This window comes from Mauremys reevesii, linkage group 1 (genome assembly GCF_016161935.1).
Source record: "Mauremys reevesii isolate NIE-2019 linkage group 1, ASM1616193v1, whole genome shotgun sequence".
NCBI lineage: Eukaryota > Metazoa > Chordata > Testudines > Geoemydidae > Mauremys > Mauremys reevesii.
The window spans coordinates 138,165,442-138,191,488 of NC_052623.1; the positions used below are offsets into that span (position 1 = coordinate 138,165,442).

General features: G+C 43.3%; 1 protein-coding gene across 4 annotated transcripts in view; it reads left to right on the top strand.

Annotated features, from left to right (window-relative positions):
• EGFL6 (EGF like domain multiple 6) overlaps positions 1–21,179 on the top strand; it is a 65,802-nt gene extending 44,623 nt beyond the window's left edge. For all 4 annotated transcript variants that reach the window (XM_039520383.1, XM_039520382.1, XM_039520380.1 and 1 more), the window contains 4 exons: positions 12,574–12,654; positions 14,433–14,519; positions 17,944–18,209; positions 20,090–21,179. In XM_039520383.1, coding sequence (XP_039376317.1) covers positions 12,574–12,654; positions 14,433–14,519; positions 17,944–18,209; positions 20,090–20,200 — 545 coding nt within the window. In that variant the 3' untranslated portion in view covers positions 20,201–21,179. The remainder of the gene's footprint in view (positions 1–12,573; positions 12,655–14,432; positions 14,520–17,943; positions 18,210–20,089) is intronic.
• Positions 21,180–26,047: the final 4,868 nt, after the last annotated feature.

Consider the following 26,047-nt stretch of genomic DNA (forward strand, 5'->3'; position numbering starts at 1 on the left):
TATCAATGCTTTTTTTTTTTTTAAGGAAAAGGTTGTTTGCTGCTGCCAGAACAAAAAGTCTTTTATTGCAGTACAAATACATTTATTAACATGGAATACATTTGAGAATACTAGTCTGCTAGCCGAAGGCACTACTCTCCTAAAATTACCCTTTCAAGGTTCAGTGATAATTGGAGGATATTTCAGCTCAGTCAGAGGATAAAATCCAAATATTACACAAGATTGTGCAGCAGAGCCAACAGGAAGTCTGAAATCTGGCCTTTGTTCAATGCCCTTCTATTCCACCACATATTAATAATACTGAGCTCTTACAGTGTATGTCAATTTAGGATCCAGGGCCGGCTCCAGGGGTTTTGCCTCCCCAAGCAGCCAAAAAAAAAAAAAAAAGCCACGATCGCAATCTGCGGCAATTCAGCGGGAGGTCCTTTGCTCCGAGCGGGAGGGAGGGACCCTCCGCTGAATTGCCGCCGAATACCTAGACGTGCCACCCCTCTCTGGAGTGGCCACCCCAAGCACCTGCTTGCTAAGCTGGTGCCTGGAGCCAGCCCTGTTAGGATCTCAAAATACTTTACGAAGGTGGAGAAACTGAGGCACATAGTGATTTGTCCCTACTCACTCTGGATAAGCATTAGAACCCAGGTCTCCTGAGTGGTAGTCTCATGCTCTAGTTACTTGAATAGGCTACCTTATGCATGCTTCCACTAGAAAATTACACCATCAGAACATGACTTTCAGGAGTTGTGTTGACCATAACTTTGCAGTCAGTGTAGAGGGGATGAGTCATGTTCAACATCCTGGCATTGGGTTCTAGGGAACCCCAGATAGACTCTGACTTTTCTTAAGATTGTGTTCTAATTCGATGTAGCTTTCTAGTGAACACAATCCCAGAGTGGGACTAGCATAGCCTCACATTACACTGCTCCCTTTGCACCTATGAGGAAGTTGACCCACATTCATGGACCTATTCAATTGAGCAGGGATAGATTGGGAAGGACTTTGGAAGGCTGATCGACCATAATATGCCAGTGGGGTGTTTTATCACAAAGGAGTGATTTGCCGAGGATCTGCTTTCTGCAGGAGCAAGACCCATTCCTTTCAGTCACACATGAATGAAGAAGAAATATGAGTATTCAAGTATTTTTGGGAGGGCAGTAATTGCTGGGTGATATCACTGGTTGTCACTGTAGAGCTGAATAGATTTTATATATATATACATTTTAGGCTATGGTGATCTGGGGTTTTTTGACTCACAAAACCCTGGGGAAAGGTGCAGTGGAGTAGAAGAAACTCATTCAGATCAAATCTCCTAGCCCTTTTGACTCTGCAGTGCACATCTTGATGAATGAATGAAAAACTGTTCCCAGATTTGGACAAGCTTCAGAAATAGCTCAACCACATATGCAGGCCTGTTCCAGGGCCTACATGGAAGGCCCTGGAAGAGCTAGGGGGAGAATATAGCTCCAACTAGTGTGGTTGAAATTAGGGCAACATAGTTATTCAGTTTTAGCAAGATATCACAAATTAGGAATGCTTGTCCACAAAGCTGTTTAGGAAACAGAATGATGGATCAGAACAAAATTCAGTCCCTGAATCGATAGAGCTAACATTTAGTACTGTGAGACATACAGTACATACATAAACACATCCAGATGCCTGGCTTTGAAGTTCAAATAACAGGTTGTTAAATAAGATAATATAGTATACATTCCAGCTGAGGGGCAATATCCCTTAGTAATTTTTGGCCTTTTCCTACCAGCTACATATTTTTAGAAAGAAGTTTATTGAGTATGAATTTCTTCAGGAAAAATATCTACGTAAGATGCTGTTGAGAACAGGCTAACTACAGTAATAATCATGGGTGTCTAAAATAAGATCTCTTTCAGAGAAGGTAAGAATAACATATTATTTCATCCACCTGATTAGTTTAGGTATTTAGTATAATTTCTTGAAGTATGTTATTCCTTCTGTTTTTAAAAAGTTGCTGAATTTTTATAACAAATGGTTGAGTAATGAGTTACGCAATTATAACCGAATCCTAGAAATTAGAAATGGAAATGAACTATTAGGTCATCTTGGAATGTAGTATTTCCTAGTGGATAGAGCACTGAACTGGGGCTCAGCAGACCTGGGTTCTGTTCCAGACTATACCACTTGGACCCAGTTTTTTGAAGGTATTTAGGCATTGCTACACTCAGGGTTGCAATGCCTAAGATTTAGGAGCCTAAATATAATTTTCAAAAGGGATTTTGGCTCCTAAGTGCCATCATCTATTTGTGCCTCAGTTTCTTTATCTGCAAAATGAGGCTAATAATACTGACCTCATTTGTAAAGCTCTTTGTGACCTACTGATGAAAAGCACTATATAAGTGCTATATATTAAGTAATTCTTTATTATTATTTGTTATCCTTCTCCCCTCACTGCCAGACTTTTCATATCATGCCAGCAGATGAATATTTGATACTTTTTTTTAAGTGCCAGTTAATTTTATTTTACACACTATGCTCAAGATTCAGAATAGTAACTGGATGAATTTGTTCTGCTCACTTTTCACATTTCTGTATTGTTTTTGAGTGCATGGCACTCACTTCATTGAACCTGGCAGGCGATGCAGCCAGGTGGATCCCAGCACAGAGTTCCGTTTACTTTAATGTGCAGCTTCTTTAGACTCTGCACAGGTGCTGGGCTGTGTCCACATACACCTAACTGCACAATCAGAGCTTGTGTTTGTACTGTGTGCCATTCCAGTTCTATCCTAATTGGCTGAAATTTCCATTAATAATTTAACGTATTTAAATACTGAATATTGCAGAGGAATTTTTGTTGTGCCGAAGGGTACTGGTAACCACATTGGCATCTTGCTGTATATGGGAAGAGTACTATGCAATAAATCTCAGTCTAGAGCCTGACTCTGTGTGTGTGTGTGTGTGTGTGTGTGTGTGTGTGTGTGTGTGTGTGTGTGTGTGTGTGTGTGTGTGTGTGTGTGTGTGTGTGTGTGGTTTTTTTATGGCTTTCTGATTTGATCCCTACTATAAACAGGACTTCAGAGATTTTACCCTTTGTGGCATTCAAACAGCCTTTCTTTCAATTCAGGGTATACATATTAATTGTATTTCCATTCCTGTGTAATGTACTAATACTATATTTCACCTACTTTGTTATAACAAACTCCAGTCTTGATGTAGGGCCTTATTTGCTTGAACCTTGGACTATGAAATCACTTTAGTTTTTATGATATTGCTGGATGCTTAGGAGCACATAGCTCGCTTAGAGATGCATACTGTATAAATACATATTTTTATTTTTCTCATTATATGTGCTGTTGATAAGTCAACATAGGAAAAATTTTGGGAAAGGCATGATCCTATATTACCAAAACAAGTTACTCTTTATGGGAGAGGGATTCAGTATGGTGACAATCTTTAAGAAGCTCCTAGTGGCTGTACTATATACTTTAGTACATACATACACTAGGTTTTTCTCCCCTGCCTTAATAGGGATCAAAATTTAGTTTTTGTATATTTCCACAAAAAAAGGGGAAAGTCTTCTGTTGTATCAGAAATGTATTTCACCACCTTCCCTATTTCTTAATGGCTCATCTTCTGGCTGCTTGTCCTTCTGTTCCTCCTGCTCAATTTTGTGACTAGCCCCTAAATCCCCTTGTAAATCTAGCCTGAAAAATTGAAATGTTTCTTGTTTCAACATTTCCGATGTGTGTGTTTGGTGGGAAGGCTCATTTCAGCAAAAATAATTTGCTAATATCAACACAAATCTGCATTTTTTCAGGGGAAAAAAAAAGTTTCAGCTGGAAATTTTCACCTAGCTCTACATGGGCATATGTAAGCACTGCTCTCCATTTGAAGTGGAGTTTAGTTAGCTCCAGTACCTTGGCACTACAGAACATGTTCTTAACTTCCTCCTGTTTCGCTATATATGTTTAAGGAGCAGGATACATTTCTGCTTTTAAATATGGAATTTCCTTTCTTCTATTGTTTTCTCTCAAAGCCTTAATGTTCTTTTCAGGCAATATCATGATCTCTTAAAGTTGCATGTTACCTCATGGTTTGTATCAGATTATTATCTGCCTGGCTTATTGGACCGACACTTCACCTAGTATCATTTAATTTGATAAAATGTGCTGCCAAGGACTGGTTCATAGGAAAAAAAATGTAATTGTCATGTGTTTTCCTAGCAAATTCTAATGCAAACACAAGGAAACATTTACTTTTTCTCATATTTCTGGTCATACTTTGCTCATATGTTTGTTCTTGGTTTAACTCCCAGTGTGTATTTAACATAAGTGTTTCCTCTATCTACCGTACAAAATACACAGTCAAAGCCACAATCTATTTGATCTCAGTGTGAAAATACTAACAGACTAAGCTGAAGTCAAACCTAAAAATGGTATTCTGCTTAAATAAAAGATCAAATTGAAAAAGTCTGCATATATATTTTTAAAATAATATATTATACATCAAATATAGGATTATTGAGCCTGATTCACTACTACATTACTCCAGCTTTTCACCAGTGTCATTCCACTGCCAAAGCCATTGTGATGGAATGTCATTTCCTGAGATTACTTGGTGTTCCTGTGCCATTAACTGGTACATAGATTATTCAGGTTTTTTTCTGCATCCCTTTAAGACAGAATTCCATTTAATTTGGGAACGCCAGTGAGTAAGTTCCTCAAATAAACAATCAAAAATCTTACAGAATAAGGTTAAATTTTCAATAGGGCCTAAGGGACTTGGGAACATAAGTCTCAGTGAAAGTTAATGGGACTTAGGAGCCTAAGAGTTAGATTCACAAAAGAATTTAGGCACTTAACTGCCTCTTCAGGTGTCTAAAGCTCAGAATCAGAATTCACAAAAGCCCTACTCCACTGCCCCCAAACAATGTAGGCAGATCTGTCCCTTGTGTATAGCGAATCGGGGCAGCCCGCGCTTTGGGGGGCAGGGAGGTGAGGCAGGCAGGCAAGTAGAGTGAGGAGGTGAATGGGGAGGCAATCGGCAGGCAGACGGATGGCAATGAGGAGAGTGGCGGGCAGGGGGTGGTGAGGAGGCGAGCGACAGCCACCGGAAGCACCCCTACCAGAACCTCCCCCCCAGCGCCTCCTGCCTGCCGGCGGGCCCCACCAATCAGTGCCTCCCCCTTCCTCTCAGCACTTACCGCCTGCCGCAAATCAGATGTTTCGTGGGGTCAGGAGGCACTCAGGGGAAAGGGGAGAGGAGTGCTCTTATCACAATGGATCATTGGCTTTGTTTGAATCAATGCCTTACTGTTTTTAGTATTTAGTGAAAGTTGCATGTTGATTTTTTTTTTAAATCGGTATATGTACTTGGGTGGTGAAGGGGAGGGGCATAAACTACTACAGACACAAAGAAGGGGGTGCATCAAATAAGTTTGAGAACCACTGGTTTACATGAAGGTATAGTAGATCACTTATGCATAATGGATCAGTTGTGTAATATAGCTGTAAGGAGCAGCAGAGAAATACAACAGAAATACCATATGGAGATTGAAATGATTAAGAATGACCCAGGCCAGTTACAACAAACGTAGGGCCTATCAACCTTGATTGCCACCCTTTAAAATGGTCTTTTAATATTGTTGTAGGTGTATAATTTAAAATTTGTAAAGTCAAGCACACAAAAGTGAAATGCCACAATATGCACAAGATAGACCTGCTCTGGGGATGAATCCGTAGAGAGACTGTTGTCTGAAGGGTCCTTGCTTCATTTGTTGAAGATGTTGGAAGGTGTGTAGCAGCTGAGGCAGGGGACTGTAGGAAGAGAAAGGATGGACTGATAGGTAAGGGAGCTGAATGCTACCCAGAAGAATTGAGTTCTATCCCTGCCTCTGTTTCAGAGTTCCTATGTGATGCTAGGTAAATCACTTAAAATAAACTCGTCACTGATTGATTGTCCCTCATTTTCTGAGACCTGAAATCCTTCAGAGCAGGATTTGGATACTGTGCTGAAGATACAGCATGGGCCACGCAATGAGGGGAAAACAGAATTTTAAACAGCAGTCCATTAAAGGAGCACTGTCCATCCTCTATGCTGAATAAGGTATAGAGAGCGGTGCCATTAATGTGTGCTGAATCTCATGATCTACATTAACTGCATCAGTTTATGGAAATATAGTGTTTAAAACATAATCACAAAATGGCCTAGCATACTGTGAAAATGACAGGATCTCTTAACTTGCTTGCACCAAAAGTTAAGAAGGTTTTGGTTTCCTTTTTCTTATTTCACAATATTGAAAACAATAGTCTTCTCTCACAGATTCTACATTATTATGTTCTGAATCACAAGTGAAGCATCTCAGCTAAGCAGGTTGTTTGCCGCTAGTTTTATTCTTCTTTGATAACTGACCCATTACAAGTGCACTCCACAACTAGATAAAAGCCTCATAATGTCGGCCATCTGGCAAATGAAGCCATCTGGGAGATGGACAGTGATGGTGCCAGCAGAGATGGAAGTAGCGTTGCCAACCATCCCAGATTGGCCGGGAGTCTCCCAGAATCGGAATCGATCTCCCGGTGGTTACTTGAAACCAATCCGGGAGATTTTAATAGGCCGCTAAAAGTCCGGTCGGCAGCGCAGCAGGGCTAAGGCAGACTCCCTATTTGCCCTGGCTCCATGCAGCTCCCATAGCGACGGGCACATCCCTCTGACTCCTAGGCACAGGGGCGGCCATCAGATCTCTACACGCTGCCTCTGCCTCAAGCGCTGGTGCCGCAGCTCCCATTGGCCAGGAACCTCAGTCAATGGGAGCTGCAGGGGCAGTGCCTGCAGGCAGGGGCAGTGCGCAGAGCTGCCTGGCCCCTCCACTTAGGAGCTGGACATGCTGGTCACTTCCAGGAGCTGCCCAAGGTAAGCGCCACCTGGCTGGAGCCTGTATCCCAACCCCCTGCTCCAGCCCTGAGCCCCCTCCTGCATCCAAACTCCCTCCCAGAGCCCACACCCCTCACCTCCTCCTGTACCCTAACCCCCTGCCCCAGGCTCAGCCCAGAGCCCCCTCCCACACTTCAAACCCCTCGGTCCCAGCCCAGAGCCTGCGAGCCCTCCTGCACCCTGCCCCAGCCTAGTGAAAGTGAGTGAGGGTCGGGAGGAGGGATGGAGTGAGTGGAGGCAGGGCCTCGGAGAAGGGGCTGGGCAGGGGCATGGCCTTGAAGAGGCAGGGAAGGGGGTGGGACAAGGGTGTTTGGGTTTGTGCGATTAGACAGTTGGTAACTCTAGATGGAGTATATTTCTTTTACATAGTGATACAATATGTATGCAGTTCTTCAAGGTTTTCTAGAGTTTCTAAAACATTTTCTGGGCAACTTTGTAGATTTAGGCAGCTGAACTTAATTTTATTATTTTATTTTTGCAAGGCTTTTTACTGTTTAAAATGCTTCATGGAGAAAATGTCAAGAAAAATAGTGCCAATGACTGTGTTTTCTGAGGCTGTTATATGACCCAAACATAAGACATTAGGTGAAGGTACTATTTTGTAAGAGGTCCCTGTATTATAGTGTCAGACTATTTAGAAATGTGTGTAATTAAAACCAATATACATATTTATTTGCTTCACAAGATGAAAGTTTTGTATGTTCATTTTATAATTAACCCCAACACTGAGACACGATCAACTACTGATTTGCTTACCTGTTCAGAATGCATTCACCATTCCCTGAAAAAGGCACAAACAGCTGTAACAGCCAGGAAAAACCCTTGAGGCAGAGACCATCTTTTTGTTCTGTGTTTGTACAGAGCCTTGTACAATGGGGTCCTGGTCCATTACTGGGGCTCCTATGTTTTATGATATTACTATTAATAATAATAAAATAAACTACAGTTCCTTTAAATAAATGGCAATGCTTCTGTTCTGCTGTGCAGTTGTTCTCCCAGGCTGGCTGCCTCATTAAGAGGTCATTGTGATACCATAGATGAGATATAAGAAATATAATCATATTTAAGTGTGTGTGCAGAGGCGGGTGGAGGCTAAAACTTTAAGGATAACATATGCATTACTGGAGGAAAAATAGAGAACTACCGTCACATTATCAACCAAACCCTATTTTTAAAACAAAATGACACTTCTGTGAGTACAAAATGTACTACAAATAAGTTTATGTACAGTAGTTGCTTATGAAAAGAGGTGAAACCAAGTGCAGGTAAAGGAAAACTTCTCTTTGTTTTGGATGAGTGCCTTTTGCTCTGTAATGACTCGCTTGTCTGTACTGTTGTACTGTTTCCGTACAGCATTCTATAAAATACTGTTCCACCGATTCCATATCACATTCTAGTGAACTCTCTTATTTTATCTTTTTATTTTTTTATTTTTATTTTTGGCTTTTTCATGCTGTAGCTTGGTCCAACCTTTGCTTTTCCAGATGGGGTCCTGAAAATTCCCCACTGCTTTTGTCATCTTTAGATCATTAACGCTTCAGTGTCTAGCTAAGCTCCTCTAAGGTTCGTGCCAAGGCGCTGCTGGAATAGGATTGAAGGATGTGCTCAAAGTGAGCTAGCGTGATCACCATCTCTCTAGAGGGCCACCCTGTCACCTCCACTGACACAGCTACTCAGAAATCCACTGCCTCAAGGAATGGCTTACGAGATGGCTCTCAAACCTACATCTTTTGCACTATAATATGCAACACTGCCACTAAGCACTGAACCCCGGCATTTTCTTCAGATGGACTTTTGATATTTGCTTGACCACATACAGTATTCCTAAATTCCCTTGGTGGCACTTTGTACAAGCCTTTTTATAATGGCAGAATGTTTGATCTCCCTTTTTTGGCTGCACTGTTTCCTCACTATCTGAAACAGTTGCTAAAAATGTGTTTCCGTGAATGCAGTTTTCCAGGGTTGTTCCAGTGTTGCATTATGTCATTCCTACTATTTTTGATCAAATAGAATTCTCTAGCTAGCCTAAGTCTTGGTGGTGCTGATTGTTTGTTCCACTGTGCAGAAATCACAGTTTTCCTTAACTCTGAGTCCTTCATGTACTAATACTGTCATCTGTGAAATGCCATGGTGCCCTGTTAGAACAGGGGCCTTACTCAAGATTGGTGCTGCATTTAAAAAAATGTCATGGACGATAACAACATTGAACACCTAACCTGAGCTCTGCAAAGACTCTGAAAAGCAATGGCCATGCTGGGCACTTCAGAAAGAATATGCCTTTATTTGGGCATATGCAGAACATGACAGTTTCTCTTCTGGTTCCAGAGATAGCTACCTACCCTGACAGGCTAGAGGATAAATTCTCCTGACATAACCATAGCCGTGTAAGTTAGCAGAACTTTTGTATTTGTATAAAAATTTTGCAAGCAGCTTTTTGTCCTTCTCCTTTTTACATGCTCTAATATGTCTGAAGATCACAAACTTTTTTGTAATTCCCTGAAGGCACCTGATAATTGGAGAATGAGAGCCTGAGTGTAACACTTGACACTGAAAACAAAAAATAGACTCGAGACAAAGTTTGCCTTCTTGTTATACTGTATTTACACAGTTCTTCACTTGGAGCATTTGCAGCACACTTTGCATACACTTGCATGTATGTCTCCCAAGTGAAGGCGTACTGTAATTCAATAAACAAATCATTCTGGTAGCTCCTGTCTTTAGTAAAATCATTTTGCTCTTCCCAGAACAGGTCATACTGAAGTTGCTTTTTCAGTTTGGCAAGCGTTCTTAGAGTCTCAGCTCCTTTTGCTAATGGTGGGCCCAGATATGTGGAATGACAGTATAATGTTTTTGCAGGCCTTAAACCCAGTCTCTATGTACTTGTTCCTAAGTAAAGAAACTGAAATAAATAAATAAATATATCAAATCAATCCATCAAAGTTCACATAGCATTTCAAAAGTCTCTATTCTCTGCTCAGTTCAGCACCTCTATAACTGCCTTTAGGGCCTATTTGTATGTGTGTGTGTTTTCTGATGGGGGCACAGGATTGTGGGATTAGTTCTTTTAGTAACAGCTGTCACAAACCTCAAGCAGACTTAGGCCTTGGCTACACTTCAGAGTTACAGCGCTGGTGGTGGCTTTACAGCGCTGTAACTTACTCCCCATCCACACTGGCAAGGCACATACAGCGCTGTATCTCCCTGGCTACAGCGCTGCATGTACTCCACCTCGACGAGAGGAATAAAGAGAACAGCGCTGGTGCAGCAGCACTGGGGTGCCAGTGTAAACAGTGATTAATCTTACTACACTGTAACTGACCTCTGGAACCTTCCTATAATGCTTTTAAGTACAGATAACTCTGTTTGTTTTGTTGTGATGCCTCTGTTTGTTTTGTTGTGAACTCGGGGCTCCCGGAGCTGCTTATCTAAAAAACAAACACAGCTCCTGTTTGCTGTGAATGAGGCAGGCAGGGGGATCCCTTTGGAATGTCCACAGCTAGTGTTTGGTTGAGGAGAGAAGCAGCACGGCAGGCAAGAGGGGGGGAGGGTCCGTTTCAGAGCAGCTGCTTATCTGGTCTGTGAGGAAAGAAACAAAGAAGGCTATTTGCATTTAGTGAATGAGAGAGGGGTGGGGGAAGGGGTCGGAACTTGCAAGGCAGGGAGCTGACACAGTGTCGGCTCCAAAAATCCACTCTCTCTGTCTCCCCCATGCTCCCTGTCACACCCCACCCCACACCCCTCTTTTGAAAAGCAAGTTACAGCCACTTGAACGCTGGGATAGCTGCCCATAATGCACCACTCCCAACACCGCTGCAAATGTGGCCACAACAGTGCGCTGGTAGCTGTCAGTGTGGCCACACTGCAGCGCTTTCCCTACACAGCTGTATGAAGACAGCTTTAACTCCCAGCGCTGTACAGCTGCAAGTGTAGCCATACCCTTAGGTACAGGAAAATCTTTTTGTCACTTTGGCAGTAAGAAAGAGATTCAGAAGATAGTTAAGGCATTAGGGGCTCCATTCATTTAAGCAGGTGGGACTCAAGTACATGCTTAAGTGTTTTGGTGAAACAGGCTCTAGATTAGTGATACATACTTGGATCAAATTTAGATCTAAACTATATGTCATGTTTATGCATGGGAAAGAAATAGTTTTTAAAACATTACAATGTAGGTGAACAATATAATCCTGCTAAAAGAACAGGAGTACTTGTGGCACCTTAGAGACTAACAGATTTATTTCAGCATAAGCTTTCGTGGGCTGAAATAAATTTGTTAGTCTCTAAGGTGCCACAAGTACTTCTGTTCTTTTTGCGGATACAGACTAACACGGCTGCTACTCTGAAACCTGTCAATATAATCCTGAGGCATGGATAAGCGATTTTATAATTTCTGTACCTCCTGTTATCTGGCAGCGTGAAGGAAACCTGAAATTCTCTTCACTACGCTGCATGTGTTCTGTGGATGACTAATGGACTCCTGCCTAGAGAACTGTCCAGCCAACACTGTTAATAAGCAATAATTCAAGGTTTTTTCCCCCTTAAAGTGGTACATTCAAGCTCTTAATGTTATCATATATGCATCATTATATCCTCCATCACTGGAAGCTGAATTCTCTATCATGTCATTTGTGAGTAGTTGTACTGTTTCTGTGTAGAGAGCTCCATGCCACCTGTCTTCTACAATAGCACTGCTCCTCTTCTAGTAATCACTTAAAATAGTGCAAAACAACTACAGACTGTATCTCAAATTGTCAAAAATACTTATGGTACATCAGGCTGACAATCGGTTGAAAACAATCTCAGTTTTCCAGTTCCCCAGAGAGGTGTAGAGCATGCAGGTTGAAGGGAGTTTGGCTCCATCTCTTGGTCTGATGCTGAGGAAAGCACTGGGACTTGTTTGAGCACCCCCTGTTGGACAGTGTATGGAACAACATTGATATGGATAACAGAGAACACATCGCCTATCTCCAATGCTGCAGTAAACCTGCTCATTGATTCCAGACATCACAAAGACGGCAGGGTTATGGCCGTCCATTCCCTCTGCACTAGCCAGCAGAGCCGGTCAGATTTGGAGGGGAGCACGCACTGTACCTTCTAACAGGTGGTGCCTCTGTAGATACAATGCCTCCTAGAGCTCCTACTCTGGCAGAGCACTTGCCACTGACCTAATGCAGGGCTGTACATTCAAAGCACACTGAGCCTACAATGTTTTATGGCTTTGGTGAAATTTTTAACATCTTGAGTTTTCTGTGGCTACTGTTTTTAATTTGCTGTCAAATCATGATGTCATTGACTTTGCTGTATCCCACAGCTTATGTGCTTTAATCACAGGGCTAAGCGTTGTGGCAAGAGGGGTTTGATCATGATGTCAAAAAATAGCATGTTCACGGATACTTGACTCTGTTACTCTTTGGCTCCAGGGTAAAATATAAGGTGGTGGTAGTTAGCAGTTTAGGCACATTTCATTTGATAGCTTGGACAATATTAAAAGCTTGTTGTTTTTTTAAAGTTTAAAGTTGGTACTTAACTGGTGGCTAGATGTGTGGGTTTGTAGTGTTGCTGGTAAACATATTACATCATGAAACCTATATGATGGCAATTAATATGCTGAAACAGTTTAATTCTCTGCTCTCTGTAAATTATTTGGCACTGACAAGTTTTGGTTTTTTTTATTAGTTCCTAAGGTTAAAGAAGCAGCTGCCTTTGGTCCTGTCCTGGCACAGAGAAAAGTTCCAGTATCAAAACCAGAACAGGAAGGTAAATTATTATTCTTTGCTACAGTACTGATTTTCTTCTGCAGTGTTTGTTTTCGTGGCACCCTTTTCCCCCCCCTACCTCTCCTGTTTCAAACCAAGCTTGTGGCTGCAGAGAACACTGGTAGTGGCTGGGAATTATAATGCATGGCACTGCAACTTTGCAGTAGGCAGAACATAAAAAAAGATGGGAGGGACCTAGGGTCAACAGGACCCACTCTGTATGTGTCATAAACTGATCATGGTTGATTTGACCACCTGATTTTCACCTGTTCAGCGCTCTTGAGGAAGGTGAAACCAACTATCCAGAGCTGGCTCCAGGCACCAGCACAGCAAGCAGGTGCTTGGGCTGGCCAAGGGAAAGGGGCAGCACGTACAGCTCTTCGGCAGCGGGGTCCCTCAGTCCCTCTCGGAGGGAAGGACCTGCCGCTGAATTGCTGCCGAAGAATGAAATGGCGGCGGTAGAGCTGCCGCCGATCGCAGCTTTTTTTTTGCTATTTTTTTTTTTTTTTTTTGGCCGCTTGAGGAGGCAAAAACACTGGAGCCGACCCTGCAACTATCAATTACAAACATGATGTGGGCACACTGGGGACATCAGGAAGTTGAAGATATTTAAGGGCCTGATGCTGAGAGGTGTGGAGAAAGCTCAAACCCATGTGGTGGGCTAGAGGGGCTGCAGGGGGGCAACTACATACTAAGTGCTGCCACAGGTCTTGCTGCGTAGCTGGAGGAAAGGTCTCCTGTGGAGCTATTGAGCACTCAACGCAGTTACTTGGGCTGGGCAGCGGGATGAGAATTTGGGGCTAGCTGAAGTTTGAGTCTCTTTCAAGGGTAGGATTTGAGTAAAAAATGACCCAGTGACATTTTACCAAATCTTAAAAATAACAAACAAAAACCTACCCTACTTTTTGTCTGAGAACAAGCATGAGACATTTCAGCCCAAAGGATAATATTTTTTTCCAGAAAGCTGTAATCATGTGAAAATGGGCATTTACATTAATGATAAGAACCAGAGATAATGCCTTCTGAATCCTCGCTCTCAGCCCCATAATAAAGTACATTAAAAGAACTGGAATGGTTTAATTTAAAGCCTCAAAAGTTAGGAAACTCAGAGGAATGGCTGATACACTATTCTGAATCTGGCCCATTGTGCTTGTATACTGCATTGTACAGTACAGTAATTATTTCATTTCTTCTAATTTGTACAAATTACAAATACAGAATTAGAAAGTCTATGTTGTGTGACAAACAATATGGTCTTTTTGGTATGCCCTACAAGTCAATAGATTAATGCTATTTCAAACCAAGTGTTGCGTGGGGAGAGAGTTACAAACTTAAGGGCCCCTCACAGAGGATGTCATGGCTCTCTTTTAAATGGAAAGAGCTGATCAAAACTGCAGCAGTATCCTATAACGAGAGAGGTAGTTTCTCAAAATGGCAGGTCCCAGGTCATGCAAGGCTTTCTAGCTCAAAACTAACACTTTAAACTGCACCAGGAAACCAGCAGTGAACAAAAAACAGCATGAAATCATGTGCAGGTGGGAGACTCTTGCAGTTACTAATCACTGCAGATGATATTAAGAATTAAGGTACGAATTGCTACATTAATTCTAAATGCTATACCTTTATGGGGTTTAATCCAGGTCCATACTATTTGAACGCAGATTTGGGATAATTTTATTATTAGCTATTCAAACATAACTTCATAACAGAGTCACATCATAATAAAGGGTATTGCCTTTTTTCTCTTTTTCCTCAAATGATGTTTTTCAAATTTTTCAGTTGATTGCAGCTTCAGTCAAGGGATTTGTAACTGGAAACAAGATACTGATGATGACTTTAACTGGAATCCTGCCGATCGAGATAATGGTATTTAAAATACATACTGTTGCTAAGATTTAATTTTATAGTTTCTACATATGCACCAACTTTCAGCTTTCCCCAGGTGTGCTCCATCCCTGCTTTGCCCCAAGTCCCCACCCCCATTCTGTATTTTCCCACAAGGCCCCACCTTTGTTCTGCCTCTTTTTGCCCTCACTGCACCCCTCCCAGCTCCTTTCCCTCAGCACCCCCTGCTCCTGTGCCTCCCGCCCACTGCCTAAGAGCTGACTGGCGGCAGAAAGGAGGCACGGGGGAGAAAGGGGAGGAGCTGCTCAGTGAGGCCCACCAAACAGCTGATCAGGAGGTGGCTGGTAGGTGCTGAGCACCCACTATTTTTTTCCCATTGGTGCTCCAGCCCCGGAGCACCCATGGAGTTGACGCCTATGAGTTTCTAGTCCAAAAATAAGAAACTGGATGTAATTAGGTGTTGGAATTCCAATCAGTGTTTTAGGTTTGGTGGGGAAAAATGCAAAAAAATTTAAAAAAAAAATAGAAAGAGGAGGGTTTTTTGGATGGGTGGGAAGTTGTTTTAATCTATTTTGGGACAATGGATACTCCACAACCTATTTCAGCACAACTGAATTTAAAGTAAAGTAGTAAGAGAGACAAGGTCTAAAAGACAATCTGTACAGTATTAGAGATGTCAGTTGAGACTTTCCACAGACAGCTAGGGAATGGAACCACACATCTCCCCTTAATTTCAAGTTTATAGTCACGTTTATTGAAGACAAGTGACTGTGGTAACAGTTCAGAATTGCCAAACACTATAAGTTAAGAGAGCCAAGAGTAAGAGTATTCCACTCCTGACAGAGAGGTGATGGTAGGGTACTATTCAAAACCATATAACATATAACAAATATTATTCCAGACCCTGGTAATACATGACAAAACATTCCGTGAGTGCTACATGTGATTATTGTTCTTGTATTCAGATAACAAAAAGCATGGCTGAAGACATTACCTAAAGTGGTTAGATATATTCTTGTTGTGATACAAAAAAATATTGCAGAAGGTATCGCAACAGGGACCAGCTCACACTGTTGATGTCCTGTTGCTCCATGTTATAGGGTCCTGCCCCAGAGCAAGCCCCACGTACACAGAAAGGTCGTGCTTGCCAGTGCATGTGGCTAGATTATGGTGCTGCTGGGCTTGGTGGAAGTTCTGGAACAGCCTTCCAAGGGGAGCAGTGGGGGCAAGAGACATATCTGGCTTCAAGACTAAGCTTGATAAGTTTATGGGGGGATGGTATGATGGGATAGCCTAATTTTGGCAATTAATTGATCTTTGACTATTAGCGAGAAATATGCCCAGTTGCCTGTGATGGGATGTTAGATGGGGTGGGATCTGAGTTACTACAGAAAATTCTTTCCTGGGCGTCTGGCTGGTGAGTCTTGCCCACATGCTCAGGGTTTAGCTGATCGCCATATTTGAGGTCGGGAAGGAATTTTCCTCCAGGGCAGATTGGCAGAGGCCCTGGGGGTTTTTCACCTTCCTCTTCAGCGTGGGGCACGGGTCATTTGCTGGAGGATTCTCTGCAACTTGAAGTCTTTAAACCACGATTTGAGAACTTCAATAGCTCAGACATAGGTTAGGGGTTTGAAAGAGGAGTGGGTGGGTGAGATTCTGCGTTGTGCAGGAGTTCAGACTAGATGGTCATAATGGTCCCTTCTGACCTTAAAGTCTATGATTCTCTCTTGCAATGGCCTTTCTCTGTCTGGGGCTTCTGTGACCCAGCCCTTTGGCCAGGTCAGTCGTCTTCTAGGGTATCCAAGTGCAGCTGTAACTGGCTTCTCTCAGCTGGCTTCTTCAAAGTCCCTTTGCCTGGCTCCCCTGGTCTGGCAACAAAGTCCTTCCAAATCAAACAGAATTTCACTCTCCTTTTGCAGAGCAGTAGGTCCCAGGGCTTGTCCCACAGCCCCTCAGTAGAACTCCAAAACTACAAACAAGATTAAACATTACCCAACATCTTTCACCGCTCTCTAGGCTTGAGCCTCTCATCCCTTTTGGACTCCTCTTCAGCTCTCTGTTCCTTCTGAACACTGGCCCCAGGACTGCCTCCCTGGGATCCTGTCCCCTTGTTCTGGGGCCCACCACAGGAATTAGTTCTTGTCCTGTGGCTTGGCTCTTCAGCCACAACCAAGCTCAACTGTTCACCACCACAGCCAGTCCCTGCCTGCTCGGCTTCCTCCCTTTTTAAGCCCTACACCCAGCTCAGGTGAGGCAGGATAAGTCTAATTATGCATGGCTGGCTAGCCCCAGGGCCTCTTGGCTCTTAAACGGGCAGGATAGGCCACTCGCTATGTTTACCCTGAAATAAAAGACCCATGCCACAGCCATAACTGACTTGGGTCAGATGACTTGGGCACTCAGGCTGGGGGCTGTAAAATTGGTACGTAGCTGTTTGGGCTCAGGCTGGAACCCAGGCTCTGGGACCCTCTCCCCTCACAGGTCCCTGAGCTCAGGCTCCAGCCAGAGCCCAAATGTCTACATGGCAGTTTTATAGCCTTTCAGCCCAAGCCTGGTGAACCCGAGTCAGTTGACCCAAGCCATCTGTGGGGGGTTTAATTCCCTGTCACACACCACAATTTTCACTCTGGACATTCTCTTCCTTGTACTGATTGGCCATTTGGTCCAGCTATCTCCTGTGCTCCCCCTTACAGTCTCCTCACCTCAGCCTTTCTCCACTTGGCCTTCATATCCTCGTCCTTCCTTCTCTTCCTCTTTCCCCCTCACCCTGTTTCCCTTCTATGTCCCTTCTCCCTTCCTGTGCCTTTCCATCTAGCTAACTCCCTCCCAGGAACACCTCATCCCAAAACAATGGAACTAATATGATGTTTGCTCCCAATCAATCACTCTGTTTGCTTTGCTCCTGTGTTCAATCCATTTTCCCTATTTTTTGTCTGTCTCATCTATTTAGATTGTAAGCATTTTGGGACAGGGACTGTTAATTACTCTGTTCGTACAGTGGCTAGCACAATCAAATTCCAATGTTGTTTGATCCTAGATATTACCATAATAAATATAATCAATAATGTTAAGAAGGAGAATATGCAGAGTCACTCAAAACAAATTTTGGATGTTTCAGACTATTTACAATACAGAGAGAGATTAACTGCTGTGCTGAGTCTTTACTTCCCTTGAAACATATAAGAAAACAAAATGCAAGTTTGTTCAAAGAATTGGTGTAAGTATAGACAAAAGATTAAGCTATCTAATCCATCCTTCTAGCAGTGCAGGATTGTTCCCTACTTAGTATATTTGATGCTGTTTTTTGTAGGCTAGATTTTAGTTATTTAAGTGATGAAACTTGTACTTATTATTGTCTTGGCAAACTGTTATTCAATTTACTAAGAAAAATATTTCACAAAATGCAACAAAACATATAAAGATGTCTGTTTCTTCCCCTCACAAGGTGATGGATATTATATGGCAGTTCCAGCCTTTGTGGGGCACAAAAAGAATGTTGGCCGTTTGAAACTTCTTCTGACTGACCTCAAGCCGAAGAGGAACTACTGTTTGATTTTCAGTTATCGCCTTGCTGGAGACAGGGTGGGGAAACTCAGAGTATTCCTGGGCAGCCACAGAAGTGCTCCTGCCTGGGAGCAGAGCAGAGGAAAAGATGAAAGGTGGAAGACTGGAAAAATAGAAATGCTTCAGGGAGTGGAGACTACTAAGAATGTAAGTAAAGACAGAAACCAATTACAATAACTAACACAATAGCTTGCATTTCATCCTCACTGATTTTTAAGCATCCTATAGACCGTTTTGTAGGTATACCAATTACCAACTATAAAAGCCACCTCCAAGTTAGAAAATGGGAGCCATTCTATGCTAGCAACACAACCAAATAATTTCTAGGAGACAAAAGAAAGAATAATATTCTCTTGAAACTTCATCTTCATGGGCAATTTAACTAGAGAGAATTTAATTACCTGAGTTGCTCAGGATGTTAAGCATAAGAACCTTATCATTTTGTGAAAATTCCATCAGATCTTTAATTATCATAACTAGTTGGAGCCTCTGATTTATGTCTCAGTGCAAAAAAAAAGGTATAAATATGTGCACTGAGAGACTGATTTGTTACTTCCATCACAACTGTTTTTAAAGATTGAACTATGGCATAGGTGGTGAAGGATTAGAGCTCTCAGTCTGGCTTGCAACATTTCCTGATAATTTGATGGGGTGTGCAGAATGACCCTCATCATCAGATACCCTGGGTTTTGGATGTTTGCATTAATGCCCTTTAATCAGGGAGAGAGTGGGGAAGCTATCTAATGCAGATGCAATCCTCAGTGTTAGTCCACAGCCTGTATCCAGTGTGTGTTGACATGCTTACTAGTTTTGTCTCCTTTAGTTAAGTTCACGATACATGTGGTGGTGCCTCCACTCCTGATATTGCATACACACAGACTTGCTTCCTCCATGAGACACAAATACACTAGGGGCCAGATTCTCTGACCATATAAGCGGTGTTCTGTGCCAGACTGGAAGGGATGTGACTTTAAAGGTGAGTTTATCCCTCCTTTGCAGCTCCTAGTTCCTGGGGCTGGTGAGGAAATGGGATGGTCCTGGGAATTAGATAGATCAGCCCAAACCCCATATCTCCAAGGGGCTATTCTGGCAGCTGTGGATCATTGGAATACTCGCCAGTCCCAATATGGACAGGAGATGGGTGGTGTAAAGTTATTTTTCCAGCCCTCACTACCTTGGGATTCCCTTATTTAAAAAAAAAAAAAAAAAGAATCCAGAGGTAACCAATTAAGCCAGCTTTCCAGCTGCTTTGCCAGGCACGGGCCAGAACCTACTCCAAGAATTGCAACAGGTATAATTAAGGTTTTCTCTTGACACTTTATGGTCAGATTCTCATTTAGGTCACGGTCCCTTTACACAGCTTTGGAAGTGTAAAGGGCTTTAATGAGGACATTTCATCCCTGGCCACTTTAAGGCCCTTTTGCACTATCAGGACCTAAAATATTAAGACCCAGATCCTGAAAGGTATTTAGGCTTTTAATTTCAATTGATTTCAATGGAACTATTTTAGTAGAAGTTAGGAGCCTAAAATACCTTTGAGAATCTGGGCTTAAATACCCTGTAGATAAGCACAAAGCAATATCTAAAATAAATATTTCACTCAATAACCAAACACACAAATAGAGGGCAAACTCACAATTGTAATGTCCGCAAAGAAAGGAATACACACAAACATCACATATCAGCAACTTATATATTTGTTACTTTATTATAATGTATTCTTAGTTTTTTGAGAGAGACAGCATTTTGTTTGTACTACAACAATAGTAAATTCCATTATGATAATCAATTTGGGATTGTAGATTAACATAGAGGACAATCAATCTTGCTCTAGTTCAGATATTATCAGAGTTATAAAAAGATCAAGGATTTAAGTGGGTAAATCTTCCTAGATAGTGACAAAAATACAACTTTTAGTGGATACATCATCTCAAACTAGTTAAATAACTTTGTTTCCTCTTTAATAGTGGATAAATGTTCACATTTGCTACCTCCTCATAATTAATGCTTTTCCTTTCTTATATCAGATCATTTTTGAATCAGAACGTGGGAAGGGCAAAACTGGAGAAATTGGAGTGGACGCTGTAACTTTGGTTTCAGGCTTGTGCCCTAAGGATCTCTTGACAATGGATAACTGAGCTTGTTATTTCTATTCCTATTTTAATATTTGCCTTACTAGTACTGTATTTTGTTACATCGTGACAGATGAAAATAAATCTGGAAAATATCTTGAACTTAATGCAATAATGCAAACTGACATGCACAAAGTGTGCAAAACACTTTTAAGCACACATTTTTCTATCAGATACGCTAGTACTTGCTTTGAACCTAGGACTACTGTATTCTATAATTCAAGGTAAGGGTTTATAACGTATGGAGCTATTTGTCTTGCTTTTCTACAGTATGTATGCTTTGTTTACATAAAATTCCTTTTTAATGATGTCTTTATGGCTTATATTCCACTTTGTCCACTTCAAAGGAGCACAAAGCAGTATTTAAGAGAACTTTATTACCGCTAATAACATTTACATGACCCAAGAACAACTTTTTTCCCCTAAGTGCCTCAACTGTGATTATTAACAGTGATTATTAACAATGTAACATTTTATCTCAAACTGTAATATTTATGTTTTTAAGTGTTTTTAGGAGATTCAATGGTCTTCACTGTGTTACCTCTTGTGTAGTCATTTATACCTCTGTAAAAAGGGTATCAAACCCTATATAGTAGCATGGCGCTCCTTCTGGTTGGGTGTGTTCACAGTTTTTTTTTAAATAGTCCCAGCCCTGGTATTGGGCCGTACCCCCAGGGCTTCCCCGCTGGAGGCAATGGTTTCACCCTCTTGATCGGCTCTGGCTCCAACTCTCCTGTTGGGCCTCTTAGCTTTTCAGATCTCCTTCTGGGGTTTTATCGCTGTCCAGTTGTAAGCCACTTCACCTAGTGGCCTAAGGGGGGGATCCAGGCCCACCCACTATTCTAGTTCCCAGCCACACACCGCCCTGTCCTTTTAACCATCTGCTTTCAGTTCCCTGGGCCACTTCGTCACAGCCCCAGCCAGTCTGGCTCCAGACCCCAGTGCGCCAAGCGCGCGCTTGGGGTGGCATTTTGCCGGCAGGGCGGCAGGCAGCTCCGGTGGACCTCCTGCAGTCATGCCTGCGGGAGGTCCACCGGAGCCGTGGGGCAGGTGGACCTGCCGCAGGCAGGACTGCGGAGGGTCCGCTGGTCCCGCGGCTCCGGTGGACCTCCCACAGGTACGTCTGCAAGAGGTCCCCCGGAGCCGTGGGACCAGCGTGCTTGGGGCGGCCAAATTCCTAGAGCCACCCTTGGCCCCAGCCTTCACCGATGCCTCACCCTTAGCTCAGGGGTCTTCTAAGTTCAGGCCCAGCAGCCAGCCAGGAGTTCTTCCTTGCTCCCCTGGTCCCTACCAGCAGTGAGCTGTCCATGATACTGCAGTTCCCTTTAGCCAGCCGGGAGCACCATTTGAACTCCACTAGCTGCAGCAAGGAACTGCCTTTCTCTGGCACTGAAGCTCCTTTTTATATGGCCCTCCTGGGCCCTGATTGCCTGCTCCCTGCAGCCTCTCTGATTGGCTGCTTCCCACTACAGCCTCTCTAGCCCACTTGGAGGACCTCTTCCACTGCTCCTTTCCTGGGAGGGGTGTGACAGGACCCTGAGGCCTCCAGCAGGGGGCCTCTGGGCCTCATCCACCCAGTCACAGCGTATTATTCTGATTTTTACAACCACATTGTACTCACTTTGCACTGGTATGAGTGATTATACAAAGGTGCAAGGCAGTGAAGAAATCAGGCACAATGTATTTTTCAAGTGAAGTAATATTTTTGGTGGCTTCCCAGCATAAAAATGTGAAGTCTGTAATTTACATATCTAGAATATATGACATCAATTTTCTCCTCCATTCGCATACTTATTTGCCACTAAATTGTTGGCAATTAACATGAGCATGGAGGAGAGAATATCTGATTTTGTTAGCTTGTACAGATTTCTTACATTTTAATATGTAGCTCTAAAATCTGCTCTGTAGTAAGGACAAAGGGAAGCAGTCTTTTCCTTAAATGGATGGAAACAAGTTTCCAAGTGGAATCATGTATTTTATGTGTGTATTCATTGCTAATAAAATATGTGAAAAGTACACTTGTGTTGAGTAAGGTTACTGAGTCACAGATATTGCTGCTGGAAATAATCCTCATGTATTTCCTCTAATTTATAAATATCTACATTCATCTTTAAAAGTTTATACTTACATGAAAAAAGGAATGTCAAATGTTACACACAAACCCCCCTCCCCAAAACCAAAATGACCAAAAGATGATCTGTCACTGATGTCTAAGAAATCTGACAGAACACTAGTTTATATATATATATATATATATATATATATATATAGTCTCCAGGGTCCACAGGAAGACTAAGCCCTTTCATAGTCCATTGTCTTTGCTAATGGGCCGTTAGCCCTGTCCAGCTTTTCCACTGTTGTACCTGAAGGGCTGGTTGGGGTTGACACCCAAAGTAACATTTGTAATACAGATACATAGTTAATATTCCTACCTTCAGGTACAGAAATTATACAGGCATACAAATTGGATATTCACATTCAGTAAATCATAACCTTTTCAATGATATATCACATGAGCCATCTTGCGTAAAGTATATCTCAGTTAGGTCATTTATATCATAAGGATATTTTCATAAAGAATATGGAGAGAAACATCACAATGGTATTGCACCCTTACTTCTGTGCTGTTGCCTGCAGAGCAGGGCCCTCAGTCAGCAGCCACCACACCCTGGCCGCCCAGCTCTGAAGGTAGCAGAGCAGAAGTAAGGGTGGCATGGTATGTTATTGCCACCCTTACTTCTGTACTGCTACTGACGGGGCTCTGCCTTCAGACCTGGGCACCCAGCTAACAGCCGCCACTCTCTCTAGCTGCCCAGCTCTGAAGGCAGCGCAGAAGTAAGGGGGGCAATACTGAAACCCCCCTAAAATAACCTTGCAGCCCCCTCCCCCCCCTACAACTCCCTTTTGGGTCAGGACCCCCAATTTAAGAAACGCTGGTCTTCTCCATGAAATCTGTATTGTATAGGGTAAAAGTACACAAAAGACTAGATTTTCATGGCGGTGAATTTGGAAGGTCCCTACTTATAATCCTTAAAATTATATTCATTTTAATCCTATCCCAGGCCCTTGTTCAACCTTCTAGTAACTATAGACTGGAGATACTTCTCTCTCAAAGTACCAAATATGCCAATCAAGGAAACTATTTTTAAAAATAACCAGTCTGAACAAGACTAAAAGCGTAATTACTTTCATATGGAGGCACACTAATCAAATCTGAGCCTTACTCATATCTGCCACAGGGGAAAGTAGTAAATAAGTTCACACCTGGGTCAGACAGTTTAGAAGAGGTTCCTTTGTTCTCCTACAGCAAGGGATTTCTAAAGCTAAACTTGAGTCTGGCTACAGCACTAGCTCAAGCAGATGATACATATGGCAGTAAATAGTCTAAATGTGTAAGAATGTTATATTGCACGTTAAACGGTTTTTATTTGATCACACATATAGCTGTAATTCACAGTAAGACTAGGGAAAGACAGAGCTTTATCCAACTCCCAAAGTAGTTGTATCGAATTCAATGAATGCTGGATCAGGATCTAAAGCATAAAATTTATTCTTGAAGGGAACAGCTGTTCAGTAACCATTTGTCTAAATTAACATGCCTTAAAGCTGCTGACATCAATGGAGGTGCTTTTGCCAGGCAAAATCCTTATGAGTATGAAGGGGTGGCCTAATCCTTGGATTTTCACAGTCTATGAAAATGAGATTTGTGTCTGATGCTGTTACACATATCATTAAGGGAGAATGATTAAGCAGAGAGAAGTCTCTGATACACTTTGGTCCTCATTTAATGTCATTATAAATCACTGGTGCTAGAAATATGTCACTTTCTCCTAACTTGCTAGCAGTAATGTAGTGAGTCTTCTAATGAACATCTGGATCATGGACAGATTTTGTTTCTGCAGGGAACCGTACAAGCAATATGAAATTAAGACCATTTTGACAGAACAGAAACCCCAAATTGTAAGTACAATACCAGACACCTCTTCAGAAAGAATTGAATAAGACATTGGGCTAAGAAGCAAATGTCACCATATGGATGCCTTTTCCTCTGGCCATTTTTCATTTCTTTTCATAGCTTGATTGTTTGTCTCTTAAGAGTCTCCAGTCATCTAGTTTAAAATAAATCTACTGCCCATGAATCTGACTTCTGCTATGCAGTTAACAAACATGAAAAACAGGAGTAGCCCTTTGTACTGTTCTATTCCTTTGAAACCAAGGTTTGAGATCAGCTAATTAGGAAAAAACCTGTGGGAAAATATATATAAAGTGGAGAGGCTGACAAGTAACAATACTAGCAAAGAGCAAGCAGCACTGTGCAGGGGGGGCCCGGGCGGGGGATTCGGTTCCGGGGGGCGCGCGGCGCCCCCCGCGACCCGCCCCGGCAGGACGAGGCGCGGCGCGGGGGCAGGCCCGGGCCGCCGCCCCCTGGCCCGCTGGGCCCCCCGGCCCCGGCCCCCGCGGCCGGCCCCACCCGCCCGGCCCCGCCCCCCCCGCCCCCCGCCGCCCCCCCCCCCGCACCCACCCCCCCCCCCCCGCCCCCCGCCCCGCCCGCTCGCCCGGGCGCAGCCCGGCGGCCGGCCGGCCCCCCCCCCTCCCGGCCCCGCCGCCCCTCCCGGCGCCCCCCGGCCGGCCCCGCCCCCCCCCCCCCGGCCGCGCGCGTCACCGGCGGGGCCTGGCTCCCGGCGGGGCGCCGCGTGGGGGAGGGGGGGCCGGGAGCCCACGCCCGAGCGAGCGGAGGCCCCTGCCCCGCCCCCTCCGCCGCGGGCGGGGGGCGGGGGCCGCTCTGGCTCCCCAGCCCCGCCCCCCCACCCGCGGGATCGGGCGGGGCGGGGCTCAGAGCTCGCTCGCGCGCTGAGCGCTGGAGCAGGAGAGAGAGGGAGGGGGGCCCCCCTCCTCTCTGGGGGGCCCTGAGGCCGGGGGGGCAGCCCCCCTTGCCCCCTCTGGGCGGCCCTGCACTGTGATAATGAGGAAGCTGTGAAACCTGTTCTGTTTCAGAGACTGCTCCTGTAGTATCACACTTTACCTTGTAGGACTGAGCAATCTGTTAGAAATGAGGTTTCACAATGGGAAAGTCTTTTTGAAAAATGATAAACAAAACCTAATCTACCGGCAGGTGGAAAATGCTTTCTCAAACTGCATAAAGCATGCCATTAACAGTATAGGCAGAATAGCCTACAAATATTCTGTATTCCTGGACTATTTATATGGGTGACCTACTACTAAGGTAGTGTGGGATTTCATAAATAGGGGTTGATAGTTGCACAATAGAAGAAAGGGTGCTCAGAATGTTATGTTCCTGAGTTGATTCCAAGATGCACAATCCTAATCCCCTGGCCCTGATGTTTACACTTTCATTTTCTCTTATTGTGTTTTCCTCCCAGATATGCAAAATATAAAAAACACAAAAACAACGACAACAACAAACTATGCTAGTAGATGTGATCCACTGAAAGCTTGTGTAAAAATTAGTTACTTTAAATGCTAAGGAGATTCCTGGTCCCCTTTGTAGGCTAGGGGCCTCTGAAAGAAGCATGTCATCAAAGTAAATTTACAAAGAGCCAGCTTAAAGCAAGCAAAGTGGGTTGTGTTGTGCCTCCCTGCCTTAGGAAGCAGCCTTCTTTTTCTCTCTCTCTTTTTGTTTCATCTGTGTTAAGGCTCTGCATTTTATGTAATAAACTAGTGTTACATTGCAACCTTCCATAAAGAGTATTTCATATTTTTATCTAATTTCGCTGTGTGCCATGACCATAACAGTAGATTTATAACAAAGACAAAATTGCATATCTGGAGTTCTACAGACCCAAATCATAATTTTAAAGATTCAGTATCATGAAACTTGCAGTTTACTGAAAA